We start from the raw sequence: 19,792 nt of genomic DNA, 5'->3' as shown, positions 1-19,792 counted from the left end.
CTCAAAGCCCGGGCCATTCCAGGCGAGTAAACCATGTGCACCCAATATGACAGACAGGTGGAAAGCCAAATGACAATGGAAATAGGGCGTTATCCTTAGTAATTTAACCAATGAAATTAGTCACACCTTTCGACTGATAACGCTTTTGATCATTGAGGCTCTTCCCATGTCACTGCTAGGCAAAAGTGTTTCCAGCTGAGTGACGGAACAGATCAGAGGACTTGCGGAGCCTCGTAAATGGCGTCCCTTGAGAAAGCAAGAAACAGATATATGTCAGGAGAAGTGCAGTATTATCATAAGGAGACGTATACTTGGATGACGGAGGAGGAATGGAGGGAAAAAGAGAGGCAGAGGAGGTCTAAGAGAGAGAGAGGGAGGAAGACTGAGCTTGAGTCAGTAAAAAATGGCGGAAAAAAGGGAGAAGGTTTGTGAAAGAAGAATGGTAGAAAATTTAAGCAAAAAGGGAGAAGGTTTGTTAAAGAAGAATGGTAGAAAATTTAAGCAAAGTGAGCTGAAGACAGGAGGAGAAATGGAAGTGAATGAGGGTGAAGTATCTGAGGTGGTAGGTGTGGTGAAGTACTCGGAGCCAGAGGCTTGCACAGAGGGTTAGTATAAAGATGAGTCTGTAACAGTAGGAGTGAAGTTTTTAGAAGAAGTGGACCCTGGCCTTTTGGCTAATCCATTTGGGGTTTCAGGATGGGTGAAAAAAGCGTTGGGTATAGTGGAATCGGTGAGGGTAACCAGAAGTGGTCTAGTGATAATTGTTTGTGTTTCTGTTGGTCAGAGGGAGAAGGCGCTTAGAGTTAAACAAATGGGGGAAAGAATTGTGAATTGTTTTGCTCTCAAGAAAAGGGTGCCATTGAAAGGAGTGATCACTGGGGTAACAGTAAATGTAAAAGTTGACCAACTGAAGGGGAAGATTCCCGGTGTTTGTGATGTTTGTCGTTTGGTGCGACGCAAACAGGGTGGCGAGAGTGGGGAAACAGAAGAGTCATTGTCTGTTCTTTTGAGTTTTGAAGTTGAGTCTTTGCCTGACAAAGTGAAGTTAGGATATATAAGTTATCCTGTACGAGCTTATGTGCCGAATACATTACGATGTTACAGGTGTCAAACTTATGGGCATGTGGCAGCAGTGTGTAGGAGGGAGGTTCCAAGGTGTGAGAAGTGTGCAGTAAATGTAATGTAATGTAATGTAAATGTAAATGTAATGGTAGGGTATTTCTCTATTTTATTTTTCAAGCAAAATATAAGGGAGTTGTACTCCAGTCTAGTAGGTGGCGGTAATGCAACAAATTGGATGCCAACCGCCGTTAAACCTCATCGAAGAAGACTCTTCCCATTGCTGGGTCATCCTATCGAGTGGGCGGGGGCTTTGCCCGGTTTCGGAAAGGCAACGCGGAACCAACAAAAGTTTTTAGAAAATTGAGCTAGCTACGACATCAATTTCCCCCCACACGAAGACAGCCATCAAAATGACTTCTACGAACATGTTTTCAGGATTCGATAATGGCGCAAAGCCAAGTTCAAGGTAACACGAAATTGCATCCATAGGTTTGAATTGCAGCAGGCAAAATTCAAGCAACTAGCTAGCTATGTTCCTGAAAGCTACTGTATGTTCATTGGCCGCGAGCCCGCAAGTAATTTAGCTAGCTAGCTAGCTAGATGACACATTGATTATAATAACGGTAACTAGTTACCTAGCTCGCTACCAAAACTTAGCACAACGATTAAACCTCTCCTCTTTGTTACCCTATCCAATTCTGTATCAATCATATAAGACAAGTTAGTGATAAAATATTTATACAGTTTTGTCAGTAGTAAACTTTTCAGTTGGTAGAGCATGGCGTTTGCAACGCCAGGGTTGTGGGTTCGTTTCCCACGGGGGACCAGTATGAGAAAAAAAAAATGTATGCACTCACTAACTGTAAGTCGCTCTGGATAAAAGCGTTTGCTAAATGACTAAAATGTAAATGTAAAATGTAACAGCTAGTTAGCTTCTATGGGCCTTGGGCCCGACGCAGCAGGGCGTTCTTTTTTTGCGCGGCGGAAATGGAAACTGGTGGAATATTTTTTTTTTTTACAGCGTAGCCAGCGAGATAACGGTCATTGTTCTCTTGTTGCTTGCATTTTCAAATCGGGTACACACCCTGTTTACAACAACCCATTTCTAAAAAGTAAGGGTAATTGAGTGTATTTCACAGTATTTTTTTTTTTGTTCGGTCAACTATAGTTTTCTAACCCCCCTGCGAACATTACAAGAACAGCCAGCTAACTGGCTAAATATGTGTTCTGTGTTGTTATGTAATTAGCTACACAGCTAAATGTGACCTTTAAACAGTTTACTTAGGTCAGCAGGCCTATGTAGCCTGCAGTCATACTGTGGTACAATTAGCAGATAACTAGATTATTTGGTCTTTACTAGCCACAGCTAATGTGGCCACAGCTAACGTTACCATTTGTGGCCTGTCTTCAAGAAGAAGTTGTGCATGCAGCATATTCGATTCCTAGATTTTGCTTTATGCACGTTGTCATTATGGAACATTCTCTATTAATCATATTATCTCAGGCACTGCCTTCCTTTGTGTATGATGAATGCTGACAGTTTGGCCTACAGGCTATATACTCTACATCAGTGGTTCCCAACCAGGGGTACAAGGAAGCCCTGGTGTATTTGGCCTATCCACAGGGGGTACTTGAGAAGACTCATGAGACCATAGGTCTACTGGTAAAATGCACATGAGGGGGTACTTCAGGGTTATTCTGGGCAGAGCAAAAAAGGTTGGGAACCACTGCTCTACGTTAACCTACATTTTAGTCATTTAGCAGACGCTCTTATCCAGAGCGACTTAAAGTTAGTGAGTGCATACATTTTTCACATCGCAACATGATTCTGATGTTTTCTTATCAGAGTCCTGCGTCCCCCCGGAGGTGGCTCCAGCGACCTGTTCGGTGCCTATGAGGAAGAAGCAGCTGCGTCGAGACGGCCCCACAAGATGGCCTCCAACCTTTTCGCCCCGCCAGAGCCCCAGGGTGTCATCAGGCGAACCAACCCCCCAGGTGAGCGAGAGAAGGCCCCTTACTGGGTATACAAATTCCCTTTTCACACTACTGGGCTGAATTGATCCAAGCTGCTTTGCACTGGCCTGGTTATGCATCCAAACAATGGGTGGCAGTCTGTTCTTTTAGTCCTTAATACAAAATAAAGGTTACGCATCCACCATAGATGCTGGAACCATGATAGAAAGGACTGTGAAAGGAAAATATCAGAGCCAGGAGAGTACAGTTCAGGTCAGCACAATAGTGTGGAAAGGGAAGATGCTTCCTGGGACTTCCTACCAGGTGAGATGGCCCCTGACTAAGCAAACAGACAAGCAACGACTGCCCTCCCTGGTCCTCGAGCTGTCAGAGCCTTTTCAGGTCTATGTGGTGTGAAAACTGCCACTATGGTGCTACGTTAGCTTTTTTAAAGTTCAGAAAAGGAGCCATTGATAAGTGTGAACTTACTCACTATCTCTTCCCCAAATCCTGTTTGGATCGCATTGACATGCTGCAGTGCTTATGTGTGTATTGAAAATGTGATGTGACACACGCCAGGCTACTATTCTAGCCTAATAACAATCAGTAGTAGGCCATTGTCGTTCCATGCAGTGAAATAACTGAGTGCTTAAGAGCATATTCATTATTGAGTCCAATGTAGGATTACACCCTGGCCAGGGTTTCCGTTAGCCGGTAAATGCCAGCTTTTGGCAAAAAATTAATAATTGAAAAGCTGGTAAATAAAATGGTTGCTGGCCCAATTGTCAGAGAGAAGGAAAAAAAAATCCATTGCAAAACAATGTTGATTGTCCCCGTTTCCAGTGTTCCCACCGAGACGGGATTCTTTCTCCAAAACAGAGTATAGATCACACCTACTTTTACATTTACTTGAGGACAAAGTAACGAGGCTGATGCACATCGCAAGCTTCTCCAAGGAGTTGGACAGTTTTGACTTCCCAACAGCAGCGGCTAACTTTGAGCATGCCAAGGTCCGCCGCAAACGCAAATAAATTAGAGGGAAATTGTGTTTGTCAGGCCCGGTCCTAGCAGTTCTGCTGCCTTCCAGGGCAAGATCAACATATACTGCCCGTGTCGTATAGTATAAAGATTTGGAATGGATTGATAGACTAGAGTAGAGTAATGATGTGTATCAATTTAGCTTATTCAGTAGCTCTTGGAAATGAAACATTGTTGCCAACTATTCACATCGGAGAGTTACAATGTTGCGATCACTAGGCAGCCAACTGCCTATAGTGGGAAAGAGTTATCTATAAGCCACGTACAGTGCATTCGGAAAGTATTCAGACCCTTTACTTTTTCCACATTTTGTTACGTTACAGCCTTATTCTAAAATTGATTAAATTGTTTTTTCCATCAATCTACACACAATACCCCATAATGACACAGCAAATACAGATTTTTTTGAAATGTTAACAAGTCTTTTAGAAATAAAATTGAAATATCACATTTACATAAGTATTCAGACCGTTTGACAGCGATTACAGCCATGAGTCTTCTTGGGTATGACGCTACAAGCTTGGCACACCTGTATTTGGGGAGTTTCTCCCATTCTTCTCTGCAGATCCTCTCAAGCTCTGTCAGGTTGGATGGGGAGCGTCGCTGCACAGCTTTTTTCAGGTCTCTCCAGAGATGTTCGATCGGGTTCAAGTCCGGGCTCTGGCTGGGCCACCCAAGGACATTCAGAAACTTGTCCTGAAGCCACTCCTGCGTTGTCTTGGCTGTGTGCTTAGGGTTGTTGTCCTGTTGGAAGGTGAACCTTCGCCTCAGTCTGAGGTCCTGGGCGCTCTGGAGCAGGTTTTCATCAAGGATCTCTCTGTACTTTGCTCCGTTCATCTCTCCCTCGATCCTGACTAGTCTCCCAGTCCCTGCTGCTGAAAAAGCAGGCCAGAGGTGGATGAACGCAATGCCCTCGTTTGGGTGTGGGACTGATCAGAGCCTGAAGGTACGGAGGTGCCGTTCCCCTCACAGCTCCGTAGGCAAGCACCATGGTCTTGTAGCAGATGCGAGCTTCAACTGGAAGCCAGTGGAGTGTGCGGAGGAGCGGGGTGACGTGAGAGAACTTGGGAAGGTTGAACACCAGACGGGCTGCGACATTCTGGATGAGTTGTAGGGGTTTAATGGCACAGGCAGGGAGCCCAGCCAACAGCGAGTTGCAGTAATCCAGACGGGAGATGACAAGTGCCTGGATTAGGACCTGTGCTGCTTCCTGTGTAAGGCAGGGTCGTACTCTCCGAATGTTGTAGAGCATGAACCTACAGGATCGGGTCACCGCCTTGATGTTAGCGGAGAACGACAGGGTGTTGTCCAGAGTCACGCCAAGGCTCTTTGCACTCTGGGAGGAGGACACAACGGAGTTGTCAACCGTGATGGCGAGATCATGGAACGGGCAGTCCTTCCCCGGGAGGAAGAGCAGCTCCGTCTTGCCAAGGTTCAGCTTGAGGTGGTGATCCGTCATCCACACTGATATGTCTGCCAGACATGCAGAGATGCGATTCGCCACCTGGTTATCAGAAGGGGGAAAGGAGAAGATTAGTTGTGTCGTCTGCGTAGCAATGATAGGAGAGGCCATGTGAGGATATGACAGAGCCAAGTGACTTGGTGTATAGCGAGAATAGGAGAGGGCCTAGAACTGAGCCCTGGATCACACCAGTGGTGAGAACACGTGGTGCGGAGACATTCTCCCCACGCCACTTGGTAGGAGCGACCGGTCAGGTAGGACGCAATCCAAGAGTGAGCTGCGCTGGAGATGCCCAACTCGGAGAGGGTGGAGAGGAGGATCTGATGGTTCACAGTATCAAAGGCAGCAGACGGGTCTAGAAGGACAAGAGCAGAGGAGAGAGAGTTAGCTTTAGCAGTGCGGAGAGCCTCCGTGACACAGAAGAGCAGTCTCAGTTGAATGACCAGTCTTGAAACCTGACTGGTTTGGATCAAGAAGGTCATTCTGAGAGAGATAGCAAGAGAGTTGGCTAAAGACGGCACGCTCAAGAGTTTGAGAGAAAAGAAAGAAGGGATACTGGTCTGTAGTTGTTGACATCGGAGGGATCGAGTGTAGGTTTTTTGAGAAGGGGTGCAACTCTCGCTCTCTTGAAGACGGAAGGGACATAGCCAGCGGTCAAGGATGAGTTGATGAGCGAGGTGAGGTAAGGGAGAAGGTCACCGGAGATGGTCTTGAGAAGAGGGGAGGGGATAGGGTCAAGCGGGCAGGTTGTTGGGCGGCCGGCCGTCACAAGTCGCAAGATTTCATCTGGAGAGAGAGGGGAGAAAGAAGTCAAAGCATAGGGTAGGGCAGTGTGAGCAGGACCAGCAGTGTCATTTGACTTAACAAACGAGGATCGGATGTCGTCAACCTTCTTTTCAAAATGGTTGACGAAGTCATCCACAGAGAGGGAGGAGGGAGGGGGGGGGGGAGGATTCAGCAGGGAGGAGAAGGTGGGAAAGAGCTTCCTAGGTTTAGAGGTAGATGCTTGGAATTTAGTGGTAGAAAGTGGCTTTAGCAGCAGAAACAGAGGAAGAAAATGTAGAGAGGAGGGAGTGAAAAGATGCCAGGTCCGCAGGGAGTCTAGTCTTCCTCCATTTCCGCTCGGCTGCCCGGAGCCCTGTTCTGTGAGCTCGCAATGAGTCATCAAGCCACGGAGCAGGAGGGGAGGACCGAGCCGGCCGGGAGGATAGGGGACATAAAGTCAAAGGATGCAGAAAGGGAGGAGAGGAGGGTTGAGGAGGCAGAATCAGGAGATTGGAGGGAGAAGGATGGAGCAGAGGGAAGAGATGATAGGATGGAAGAGGAGAGAGTAGCGGGAGAGAGAGAGCGAAGGTTGCGACGGCGCATTACCATCTGAGTAGGGGCAGAGTGAGTGGTGTTGGAGGAGAGCGAGAGAGAAAAGGATACAAAGTAGTGGTCGAGGAGACATGGAGGGGAGTTGCAGTGAGATTAGTAGAAGAACAGCATCTAGTAAAGATGAGGTCAAGCGTATTGCCTGCCTTGTGAGTAGGGGGGGACGGTGAGAGGGTGAGGTCAAAAGAGGAGAGGAGTGAGGAGGCAGAGAGAAATTAGTCAAAGGTAGACGTAGGGAGGTTAAAGTCACCCAGAACTGTGAGGGGTGAGCCATCCTCAGGAAAGGAACTTATCAAGGCGTCAAGCTCATTGATGAACTCTCCAAGGGAACCTGGAGGGCGATAAATGACAAGGATGTTAAGCTTGAATGGGCTGTGACAGCATGGAATTCAAATGAGGAGATAGACAGATGGGTCAGGGGAAAAAGAGAGAATGTCCACTTGGGAGAGATGAGGATTCCTGTGCCACCACCCCGCTGACCAGATGCTCTCGGGGTATGCGAGAACACATGGTCAGACGAGGAGAGAGCAGTAGGAGTAGCAGTGTTGCTCAGTTTGGCCGGGCTGCCAGCGCTAGGAAGAGTCTTGGTGGTTCCAGACTTCTTCCATTTTATGAATGATGGAGGACACTGTGTTCTTGGGGACCTTCAATGCTGTAGAAATTGTTTGGTACCCTTCCCCAGATCTGTGCCTCGACGCAATCCTGTCTCGGAGCTCTACGGACAATTCCTTTGACCTCATGGCTTGGTTTTTGCTCTGACATGCACTGTCAACTGTGGGACCTTTATATAGACGGGTGTGTGCCTTTCCAAATCATGCCCAATCAATTTAATATAACACAGGTGGACTCCAATCAAGTTGTAGAAACATCTCAAGGATGATCAATGGAAACAGGATGCACCTGAGCTCAATTTCGAGTCTCCTAGCTAAGGGTCTGAATACTTATGTAAATAAGCTATTTCTGTTTTTTATTTTGAATACATTTGCAAAAATGTCTAAACCTGTTTTTGATTTGTCATTATGGGGTATTGTGTGTAGATTGAGGAGGGGGAAAAAATAATTTAATCAATTTTAGAATAAGTCTGTAACGTAACAAAATGTGAAGGAAGGGGTCTTAATACTTTCCGAATGCACTGTATATCACACATGACGAGTCACGACCCCACGATAGTTCAAATTACAATAAACATAACATTTATTAACATCATCCAGTAGAACTGTAAAGAATGTGATATCATTTGAAACAAGTGCTTTCATAAATGCATGGCACGGGCCTCGTTTCACAGGAGCATTGTAAAATAAGCTTTCTCTCAATGAACCAGCCTTAACGAATTTTGTTTATTTATAAATCGAATTTGATTGTCCAACATCGGATTTATTGGGCTCGATTGGGTCTAATGTAGCAAAATGTGATATTGTGTTTTTTCATTGGATAAAAGTAGAGACTCAGAGCTAGAAAATGGTATATCATACACTACAGTTGAGGAGCAATGGGAAAGTAATTCTGCTTTGAAAATTGATAAACTTGTAACCTCACTTTTGAGAAAATGGCCTTCGAATGTTTTGTCTACACCCATTCAGCATTGTTCACACCCTCTTAAGTATTAGCTCCACCCATCTCTTTAAGGGTTGATCCGAGCGTTCTGTCCTAACAGCAGTGAAGCACTCAAGCTAACTGGCTAAAAATAGCTAGCTACTTCCAGACACAAATGAGAGAATAAATGATAATATGCCATTTAGCAGACGCTTTTATCCAAAGCGACTTACAGTCATGCGTGCATAATTTTTTTTGTGTATGGGTGGTCCCGGGGATCGAACCCACTACCTTGGCGTTACAAGCGCCGTGCTCTACCAGCTGAGCTACTGCTCACTGCTCACTCACCATTTTACTCGCCCTAGCAGAGCTGGTTAGGCAGTTTTTATGTTATCCAGAGCGTTGGTGACTGCAACTGTGCGGCTGGCAACAATTTACGCTTTTTTGGCAACGTTTACTGACACCGGCCATATTCAACGGGTGTTGAGTGTTTGTAAATTCGTCAGTTATTCTGCGCTCTGGCACACTCAGACGAGAGTGCTCTCAAATCGGCGTAGATGGGCAGAGCGAATTTACGCGCTACGTCTATCAACAGTTGTCGCAGTTACATTCTATTGAAATGGTTACTTGCATAGTGGAGTCTTTTAAGACATGTAGCTAGCTAGCTAGTTAGTTAGGTAAACAATGAACCATAATCTCAACTCATGACGTTACTACCCTGCCTGAATCTGCAGGTAGCTAACCAACCAGGTTCAATGTTAGCTAGCTAACATTAGGCTATAACTAGCAAAGCAAATGGCTCTGAGATACGAATAATATTACTACACAGATCATACATGTAACGTTAGCTAGCGAGCCAGCCAGCTAACGTTAGCTAGCTAGCTAACAGTACACTTTAACTTGAAATGAAAACGACATTCTGTCAAGAAGCATGTGATATCTGAAAATGTAGCTAGCTAGACTATCCTACCCGTATACATCATGGATGGACGCTTCTCCCTGTCACGGATGCCATGGTTGCCCTTAGTTTTATTGAAGATGTAATCTGGAGACGGGTGTTTCTCCATCTCCTTAGCGATCATACTCATTCCACTGATTTCAAAACTCGGTCCTCCAGAAAGAGGAGAGCAACACTTATGCAGTTCTACTACACAATATATATATTTTTAAAGCCGCGTTAGACAGGATTACCTACACATACTGACCAGCTCAAATAGACAGAAGCGTTCCACATAGCAGATCAATCCCAACTCATCTCTCGGCATGTCCAGCCCACTCATTATCTCAGCCAATCATGGCTAGCGGGAAGGTTGCTGTCTTTCTGTGGCTAAACCAACTAGGCTCATAATTTAACAATTGTATTCGTATTTACAGATGGCATACGAGTTTGTTATTAAGGCATATGAAAGTTCACATGTTCCAGAAGGCATTTCTGCCAAAAAACGCATTTTGATTTAAAAAAAGTTTATGTTAAAATGGCTTTCCTGTGAAGTAGTGACCCGCGACATATGCTTAGTTTCCTGAAACGAGTCACAAATTTGTTTACATCCCTGTTAGTGAGCGTTTTATCTTTGCCAAGATAATCCACACAGGTGACAGGTGTGGCATATCAATAAGTTGATTAAACAGTGTGTTCATTACACAGGTGCCTCCAGTGATGCTATCTCTTTCATTGTTACCCAACGCTTAGGTTTACCTCCACTTTACTCATATCCTTCCATATCCTTGTCTGTACATAATGCCCTGAATCTTTTCTACAACGCCCGGAAATCTGCCCCCTTTATTCTATGTACCCAACGCACTAGAAGACCAGTTCTTAAAGCCTTTAGCCGTATCCTTATTCTAGTCCTCCTCTGTTCCTCTGGTGATGTAGAGGCTAACCCAGGCCCTGCAGCCCTCAGTATCACTCCTACTCCCCAGGCGCTATCATTTGCTGACTTCTGTAATCGCAAAAGTCTTGGTTTCTTGCACGTAAATATCAGAAGTCTACTTCCTAAGTTTGAGTTATTCACTGCGTTAGCACACTCCGCCAACCCTGATGTTCTAGCAGTGTCTTTATCCTGGCTTAGGAAGGCCACCGAAAGTTCCATCCCCAACTATAACATTTCCCGTCTAGATAGAACTGCCAAAGGGGGTGGAGTTGCAATCTACTGTAGAGAGAGCCTGCAGAGCTCTATCATACTATCCAGGTCTGTGCCCAAACAGTTTGAGCTTCTACTTCTAAAAATCCACCTTTCCAGAAATAAGTCTCTCACTGTTGCCGCTTGCTACAGACCCCCCTCAGCCACCAGCTGTGCCCTGGACACCATATGTGAATTGATTGCCCCCGATTTATCCTCAGAGTTCGTACTGCTTGGTGACCTAAATTGGGATATGCTTAACACCCCGGCCATCCTACAATCCAAACTAGATGCCCTCAATCTCACACAAATTATCAACGAACCTACCAGGTACAATACTAAATCCGTAAACATGGGTACCCTCATAGATATCATCCTGACTAACTTACCCTCTAAATACACCTCCGCTGTCTTCAACCAGGATCTCAGCGATCACTGCCTTATTGCCTGCGTCCGTAACGGGTCCGCGGTCAAACGACCACCCCTCATCACTGTCAAACGCTCCCTAAAACTATTTAGCGAGCAGGCCTTCCTAATTGACCTGGCCAAGGTATCCTGGATGGATATAGATCTCATTCCGTCAGTAGAGGATGCCTGGTTGTTCTTTAAAAGTAATTTCCTCTCAATCTTAAATAAACATGCCCCATTCAAAAAATACAGAACTAAGAACAGATATAGCCCCTGGTTCTCCTCAGACTTGACTGCCCTTGACCAGCACAAAAACATCCTGTGGCGTACTACATTAGCATCAAATAGCCCCCGCGATATGCAACTTTTCAGGGAAGTTAGGAACCAATATACACAAGCAGTCAGGAAAGCAAAGGCTAACTTTTTCAAACAGAAATTTGCATCCTGTAGCACTAACTCCAAAAAGTTTTGGGACACTGTAAAGTCCATGGAGAATAAGAGCACTTCCTCCCAGCTGCCCACTGCACTGAGGCTAGGAAACACTATCACCACCGATAAATCTACAATAATCGAGAATTTCAACAAGCATTTTGCTACGGCTGGCCATGCTTTCCACCTGGCTACCACTACCCCGGCCACCAACTCTGCACCCTCCGCTGCAACTTGCCCATGCCCCCCCGCTTCTCCTTCACACAAATTCAGACAGCTGATGTTCTGAAAGAGCTGCAAAATCTGGACCCCTACAAATCAGCTGGGCTAGACAATCTGGACCCTTTCTTTCTAAAACTAGCCGCCGAAATTGTTGCAACCCCTATTACTAGCCTGTTCAACCTCTCTTTCGTAACGTCTGAGATCCCCAGAGATTGGAAAGCTGCCGCGGTCATCCCCCTCTTCAAAGGGGGTGACACTCTAGATCCAAACTGTTACAGACCTATATCCATCCTGCCCTGCCTTTCGAAAGTATTTGAAAGCCAAGTTAACAAACAGATCACAGACCATTTCGAATCCCACCGTACCTTCTCCGCTATGCAATCCGGTTTCCGAGCTGGTCATGGGTGCACTTCAGCCACGCTCAAGGTCCTAAACGATATTATAACCGCGATCGATAATAGACAGTACTGTGCAGCCGTCTTCATTGACCTGGCCAAGGCTTTCGACTCTGTCAACCACCGCATTCTTATTGGCAGACTAAATAGCCTTGGTTTCTCAAATGACTGCCTCGCCTGGTTCACCAACTACTTCTCAGATAGAGTTCAATGTGTCAAATCAGAGGGCCTGTTGTCTGGACCTATGGCAGTCTCTATGGGGGTGCCACAGGGTTCAATTCTTGGGCCGACTCTCTTCTCCGTGTATATCAATGATGTCGCTCTTGCTGCTGGTGACTCTCAGATCCACCTCTACGCAGACGACACCATTTTGTATACATCTGGCCCTTCATTGGACACTGTGTTAACAAACCTCCAAACGAGCTTCAATGCCATACAACACTCCTTCAGTAGCCTCCAACTGCTCTTAAACACTAGTAAAACTAAATGCATGCTCTTCAATCGAACGCTGCTGGCACCCGCCCACCCGACTAGAATCACCACTCTCGACGGGTCTGACCTAGAGTATGTGGACAACTACAAATACCTAGGTGTCTGGTTAGACTGTAAACTCTCCTTCCAGACTCACATTAAGAATCTCCAATCCAAAGTTAAATCTAGAATCGGCTTCCTAATTCGCAACAAAGCCTCCTTCACTCATGCTGCCAAACATGCCCTCGTAAAACTGACTATCCTACCGATCCTTGACTTCGGCGATGTCATTTACAAAATAGCCTCCAACACTCTACTCAGCAAATTGGATGTAGTCTATCACAGTGCCATCCGTTTTGTCTCCAAAGCCCCATACACTACCCACCACTGTGACCTGTACGCTCTTGTTGGCTGGTCCTCACTACATGTTCGTCGTCAAACCCACTGGCTCCAGGCCATCTATAAATCACTGCTAGGCAAATCCCCGCCTTATCTTAGCTCATTGGTCACCATAGCAGCACCCACCCGTAGTCTGCGCTCCAGCAGGTATATCTCACTGGTCATTCCCAAAGCCAACACCTCCTTTGGCCGCCATTCCTTCCAGTTCTCTGCTGCCAATGACTGGAACGAATTGCAAAAATCTCTGAAGCTGGAGACTCTTATCTCCCTCACTAACTTTAAGCATCAGTTGTCAGAGCACCTTACCGATCACTGCATCTGTACACAGCCCATCTGAAATTAGCCCACCCAACTACCTCATCCCTATATTGTTATTTATTTTGCTCTTTTGCACCCCAGTATCTCTATTTGCACATAATCTCTTGCACATCTAGCATTCCAGTGTTAATACTAATTGTAATTATTTTGCACTATAGCCTATTTATTGCCTTACCTCCATAACTTGCTACATTTGCACACACTGTATATATATTTTCTGTTGTATTTTTTTTTACTTTGTTTTTTTACCCCATATGTAACTCTGTTGTTTTTATCGCACTGCTTTGCTTTATCTTGGCCAGGTCGCAGTTGTAAATGAGAACTTGTTCTCAACTGGCCTACCTGGTTAAATAAAGGTGAAATAAAAATAAAAGGTGCACCCTGTGCTGGGGACAATAAAAGGCCACTCTAAAATGTGCATTTTTGTCACACAACACAATGCGACAGATGTCTCAAGTTTTGAGGGAGCGTGCAATTGGCAGAACTGTATCCAGAGAATTTAATGTCAATTTCTCTTCCATAAGCCGCCTCCAACGTCATTTAGAGAATTTGGCAGTACGTCCAACCAACCTCACAACCGCAGACCACGTGTAAGTGCGCCCGCCCGGGACCTGCACATCCGGCTTCTTCACCTCTGGGATCGTCTGACACCAGCCACCCAGACAGCTGATGAAACTGTGGGTTTGCACAAATGCAGAATTTCTGCACAAACTGTCAGAAACCGTCTCAGGGAAGCTCATCTGTGTGCTCGTCGTCCTCACCAGGGTCTTGACCTGACTGCAGTTTGGCGTCGTAACCGACTTCAGTGGGCAAATGCTAACCTTCGATGGCCACTGGCACGCTGGAGAAGTGTGCTCTTCACAGAATAATCCCGGTTTCAACTGTACCGGGCAGACAGCATGTATGGCGTTGTGTGTGTGAGCGATTTGCTGATGTCAACATTGTGAACAGAGTGCCCCGTGGTGGCAGTGGGGTTATGATACGGGCAGGCATAAGCTACAGACAACGAACACAATGGCATTTTATCGATGGCAATTTGAATGCACAGAGATACCGTGACGAGATCTTGAGGCCCATTGTCGTGCCATTCATCCGCTGACATCACCTCATGTTTCAGCATGATAATGCACGGCCCCATGTTGCAAGGATCTGTACACAGTTCCTGGAAGCTGAAAATATCCCAGTTCTTCCATGGCCTACATACACACCAGACATGGGACAACATTCCACAGGCCACAATCAACTCTATGCACAACAGCCTGATCAACTCTATGCGAAGGAGATGTGTCACGCTGCATGAGGCAAATAGTGGTCACACCAGATATTGACTGGTTTTCTTATCCATGCCCCTACCTTTTTTTAAGGTATCTGTGACCAACCGATACATATCTGTATTCCCAGTCGTGAAATCCATAGATTAGGGCCTAATTAATTAATTTAAATTGCCTGATTTTCCTTATATGAACTGTAACTCAGTCAAAGCTTTAAAATTGTTGCATGTTGCGTTTTTATATTTTTGTTCAATGTATATTATACAAACATTATATTTAGAAGTTACTGTGTAGGCGACTTGTTGTTCTAGGCGAAATGTTTTCTTTTTTCAACTGATATTCATTTATAGAAGGGATGAAGACACAACTGGTAATGTTTTGCTTTTCAGTAAAACCTGTCATGTTGGTATAAGAACGTAATTCTTTATTTTATTACAACTTTACAGGCTAATTTCTATTCTGTCAAGATTAATTACAATAATCTAAATGTGATTTTGAGTACCGTGGGTGGACGCCCTAATGCGGTACACACTCAATGCATATGGCTGTCTGGTAAATTTCTCTAATGTCCGGTAAATTTAAAATCTTGCCGGTGATGTTGTCTGGCGCCAAATTTTCCTAACAGAAACCATGACCGAGATTTTCATTAGTTACCGAGATTTTCATTAGTTAAACGAAGTTTGGGCCACGTAATCTAATGACATCACATGACTGGATCAATATGTCTATATTGAGGCCAATAATTCAAATATGTTATGATATTCTATTGTATCTCTGCACATCGAGCTGGAGGCTACCAGCTTTCAGCCCTTCTGTCTCTGTGGTAGAATGTTCTAGAAAGAATTATGAAGGCACACGCCCAGATATTCAAATGTTATCTTGCTGTGAAATGTATTGCCTCATGTCAGTCCAGGCTGTGCAGAAAGCGCTTCTCCAAAACCATAGCTGTAGCATAGTGAAGGTAGGACTGAGCTTTGTGTGTGGAGGTTTGTAGCCTGGTTCAATTTGGTTGGAGGGAATCAGTCATCATGTTGCCAGTAATGGGTCAGATAGGAGGTTTGATTAGTGAAAATTCAATAGAAATGTTAATCACAAAAAAAGTGGTTTGAGTGTTGGGATTTGACTTGTTTTTCTTTTCCTCAATGTCTTGAATAATGTTCACCTTTAATGCCTTGTGTAAATTATTTAGTTTGTTCTTTCTGTATTGTATTGTAAGGCGTTGTCAGCACCATTTCACCAAGTCACATTCCTGGCGCAGGTGAAAAATTGACTCGCTATCCTTCCTCGATGCAGGGGGTAAAAGCAGTGGGATATTTGGTTCTCCAGAGGCCCCAGCCGAGCAACGGAGACCCGTACCCCCAGGCGGCAACACCAGCAACATCTTCGGAGGGCTAGAGAGCGCCCCTCCCTCGGTCAAAGCCCATTCCAACAAGCCAAAGGTAATCCAGACCACCCCTGTCCCCCAGTCTCTCCCATTCCAAATGACTAATGGTTATGAGTTGCTAATTTGCATGATGTGTAGGGTATATTGACATGTTATCCCTATTATTCCCAGGACAACATTTCTGTGGGTGAAAGTGCCATGCCCATTCCTGAGCCCCCAGGTGAGTTTGACACTGATAATGGCTAACACTTTAGAGCCCGCTGTCTACCAGGCAGTTACTAGAAATTACTTGTTGACTGCGCTAATAATGACCTAATAATTGCGTAGTAATTGACACCAAGTCTTATGTACCATTTGGTACGAGGTAAATCTCGCTCTGTTTCTCCTCTCTCATCTGTTTCTTTTATCCCTCTCTTTCTCTCTCTCTCCCTTTCGCTCTCAGCTCCTCAGCCAAAGGAGAGCCCGGCCAAAGAGGTGAAGGAGGAGGACGTAGCATCCCCTCCCCCCACACCCACCAAAGCAGCGGTGGAGCCTGCGCCTGCTCCCTCGGCCAAGATGCCAGAGCCAGAGGTCTCCCTTAGTGAGCTCTCACTGAAGGACCACGAGCCCCACCTCGGCCCCCGCCCCCGCTCCCACAACAAGGTCCTTAACCCCCCAGGAGGGAAGTCTAGCGTGGTCTTCTACTGATCCAGCTCCTCCATCCCATCATCATCTCTATTCATGTCTACATACCAAATGGCACCCTATTCCCTATATAAGTAACGCTTGTCCGAGCCAGAACGGCGCATAGGGCAGGAGCCTATTTCTTGTTTCTGTAGCGTGAGGCTGCTTGATGCACAAGACTCTAGTTTATGGGCCCTGGTCAAAATGAGTGGACTGTATAGGGAATGGTGCCATTTGGGAAACAACCCATGCCCACCATTTTTCTCTGTTCATTTTCCCTATTCACTCTCTGTCCTTCCCTCTCTTGCACTTTCTAATCTAACCCATTCTTGACCTAACCTCCCCCTGTATTTTTTGATTCTGATGCTGTCAAGCTGGAAGAAAATAATCTCAATCATTTTTGCAGGCTAAATTCCTGTCCAATCATTCAAAATGGTTAAATTCCCGATTCATTGCAAGGGTTCTATTTCTTGCTGTAAATGTTTTTTGTTACATGGTTTTGAATGTTATTGTGTTGATTACAAAGGCAGAGTGAGTTCATTTAGTCAGTTATACCAAAAACAATCACTGGCATCAAGGGTCCAGATGGAAATTCTAAGTTGTGTCGGCATTGAGACCTCTGTTGCCTATGCACACTGTTGCCATGGTAAGCCCTGAAGTGATCACAATCACGCTTTACTGTCCAGTTTGTTGAAAATAACACGTATCCCAAATCATGCTAATTCTGTCCTCCATTTCATCCCACTCCTTTACTCTCTCTCCACTAATAATCAAACTCATCTTAAGTTTCTGTCTGCAACCAGAAACAGAAACTCTTGTTCAGGGAGAAAAAAGCAAAAAATCGACTAACTAATGAATGCAAAGCGAAGAGCTACGGGCAGTACCCATGATGCATTCCCCACCCCCAAAGTTGTTCTTCTTCGGAAGAAATTCCATTATGATTTTATATATCGCCCATGCAAATGGCCGACTGTATTGTATGTTGTGGTTGTTCCCTGCTCTGTTACCATTGCTTGCTGTTTTCAGAGGATGGTATCCACTCGGGGAGGCCTCTATGTTTTAAATTAAAACGGCTGCTGCTCTTGAATAGTACATGACCGGGCAAAACACGGGTGGGGACTTGGGAGACCCTAAGGAACCCTTAGCCACCCACACACCGCACCACGTTCCAGGCTGCCTACGTAGCAGTCGCGCACCAAATCTTACAACGCCTGGATAAGCGTTTAACATGTCAGTAACCAGTATGACTAGTTTCTCATCAATAACGTATAAACCTTTTAATTAAGACTGATGGAAGTCTAGTGAGTTGAGTGTATATTTGGAGGGTCTTGCTTCTGGCATAGCCCGGAGAATTAAAAAAACATGTCAGTAGCTAGGTTACCCTCCAATTGTCAACAGATTTTCATTGAATATTCCAAATCTGCATAAAAACAATATTTGCATTTTCCCACCAGCTATGTTTCCATCAAATTGACTTGTTTTGGATAAAAGGCTGTGCGTGATGACGTAGTGCACATAAACATTTATGTACTGAATAAAAAATACAAGTAAAATGGGACCTAATTTACTCGCATATAAGGTTGGCTGGAAACCTGATTAGTAACTGCATCAACCGACTAGATGGCACGGTATTCAATCATTTGTTGATTTGTGCAGTGTGGCCAGTTTGGAGGCAGTCTGGAACGCGTGCCCCTGTTCAAGGTCTCCTGGTGCCATCTTAACCCCTGAGAGTTGGAGTGCCTGGCAGGCAAAGTTCACAGAGGAAAAGCAAAAAGAGAACCTGTGTATTGCAATAAAACTTATTTTCAGACTGATGTCTTGTCTGTTTGTTTTCAGGGCTTAGGTATTGGCCGTGTCAATATATTGATTAAATAATGGAATCGTGAATCGTCACAATTTTCAATTTTGCTGCTGTATGCTCATTTCCCCCTTTGGGAACTCAATATAGTTGAATATTCTAAACACAAACTAGGCCTTTATCACTGTAATATAATCATACAGTGGGGAGAACAAGTATTTGATACACTGCCAATTTTGCAGGTTTTCCTACTTACAAAGCATGTAGAGGTCTGTAATTTTTATCATAGGTACACTTCGACTGTGAGAGACGGAATCTAAAACAAAAATCCAGAAAATCACATTGTATGATTTTTAAGTAATTAATTTGCATTTTATTGCATGACATAAGTATTTGATACATCAGAAAAGCAGAACTTAATATTTGGTACAGAAACCTTTGTTTGCAATTACAGAGATCATACGTTTCCTGTAGGTCTTGACCAGGTTTGCACACACTGCAGCAGGGATTTTGGCCCACTCCTCCATACAGACCTTCTCCAGATCCTTCAGGTTTCGGGGCTGTCGCTGGGCAATACGGACTTTCAGCTCCCTCCACAAAGATTTTCTATTGGGTTCAGGTCTGGAGACTGGCTAGGCCACTCCAAGACCTTGAGATGCTTCTTACGGAGCCACTCCTTAGTTGCCCTGGCTGTGTGTTTCAGGTCGTTGTCATGCTGGAAGACCCAGCCACGACCCATCTTCAATGCTCTTACTGAGGGAAGGAGGTTGTTGGCCAATATCTCGCGATACATGGCCCCATCCATCCTCCCCTCAATACGGTGCAGTCGTCCTGTCCCCTTTGCAGAAAAGCATCCCCAAAGAATGTTTCCACCTCCATGCTTCACGGTTGGGATGGTGTTCTTGGGGTTGTACTCATCCTTCTTCTTCCTCCAAACACGGCGAGTGGAGTTTAGACCAAAAAGCTATATTTTTGTCTCATCAGACCACATGACCTTCTCCCATTCCTCCTCTGGATCATCCAGATGGTCATTGGCAAACTTCAGACGGGCCTGGACATGCGCTGGCTTGAGCAGGGGGACCTTGCGTGCGCTGCAGGATTTTAATCCATGACGGCGTAGTGTGTTACTAATGGTTTTCTTTGAGACTGTGGTCCCAGCTCTCTTCAGGTCATTGACCAGGTCCTGCCGTGTAGTTCTGGGCTGATCCCTCACCTTCCTCATGATCATTGATGCCCCACGAGGTGAGATCTTGCATGGAGCCCCAGACCGAGGGTGATTGACCGTCATTTTGAACTTCTTCCATTTTCTAATAATTGCGCCAACAGTTGTTGCCTTCTCACCAAGCTGCTTGCCTATTGTCCTGTAGCCCATCCCAGCCTTGTGCAGGTCTACAATTTTATCCCTGATGTCCTTACACAGCTCTCTGGTCTTGGCCATTGTGGAGAGGTTGGAGTCTGTTTGATTGAGTGTGTGGACAGGTGTCTTTTATAC

At 45.2% G+C, this 19,792-nt stretch overlaps 1 protein-coding gene across 1 annotated transcript; it reads left to right on the top strand.

Annotated features, from left to right (window-relative positions):
- The first annotated feature begins 1,365 nt into the window (after window positions 1-1,365).
- Window positions 1,366-18,312, top strand: LOC121550277 (jupiter microtubule associated homolog 2). Its single transcript, XM_041862466.1, has 5 exons — window positions 1,366-1,528; window positions 2,909-3,057; window positions 15,749-15,894; window positions 16,011-16,059; window positions 16,282-18,312. Exons 1-5 carry the CDS (start codon window positions 1,473-1,475, stop codon window positions 16,524-16,526), a joined length of 645 nt encoding a protein of 214 aa, XP_041718400.1. The 5' UTR covers window positions 1,366-1,472; the 3' UTR covers window positions 16,527-18,312.
- Window positions 18,313-19,792: the final 1,480 nt, after the last annotated feature.

The sequence above is a fragment of the Coregonus clupeaformis genome, chromosome 35, assembly GCF_020615455.1.
Source record: "Coregonus clupeaformis isolate EN_2021a chromosome 35, ASM2061545v1, whole genome shotgun sequence".
NCBI lineage: Eukaryota > Metazoa > Chordata > Actinopteri > Salmoniformes > Salmonidae > Coregonus > Coregonus clupeaformis.
The sequence above is the reverse complement of the archived record's forward strand: the minus strand, read 5'-3'. Positions and strand labels throughout refer to the sequence as shown.

Coding starts and splice junctions, on each gene's coding strand:
- LOC121550277 (XM_041862466.1), top strand. CDS start 1,473: ATGACTTCTACGAACATGTTTTCAGGATTCGATAATGGCGCAAAGCCA. Junction 15,895..16,010: donor CCCATTCCAACAAGCCAAAG/GTAATCCAGACC, acceptor TATTATTCCCAG/GACAACATTTCTGTGGGTGA. Junction 16,060..16,281: donor GCCCATTCCTGAGCCCCCAG/GTGAGTTTGACA, acceptor TTTCGCTCTCAG/CTCCTCAGCCAAAGGAGAGC.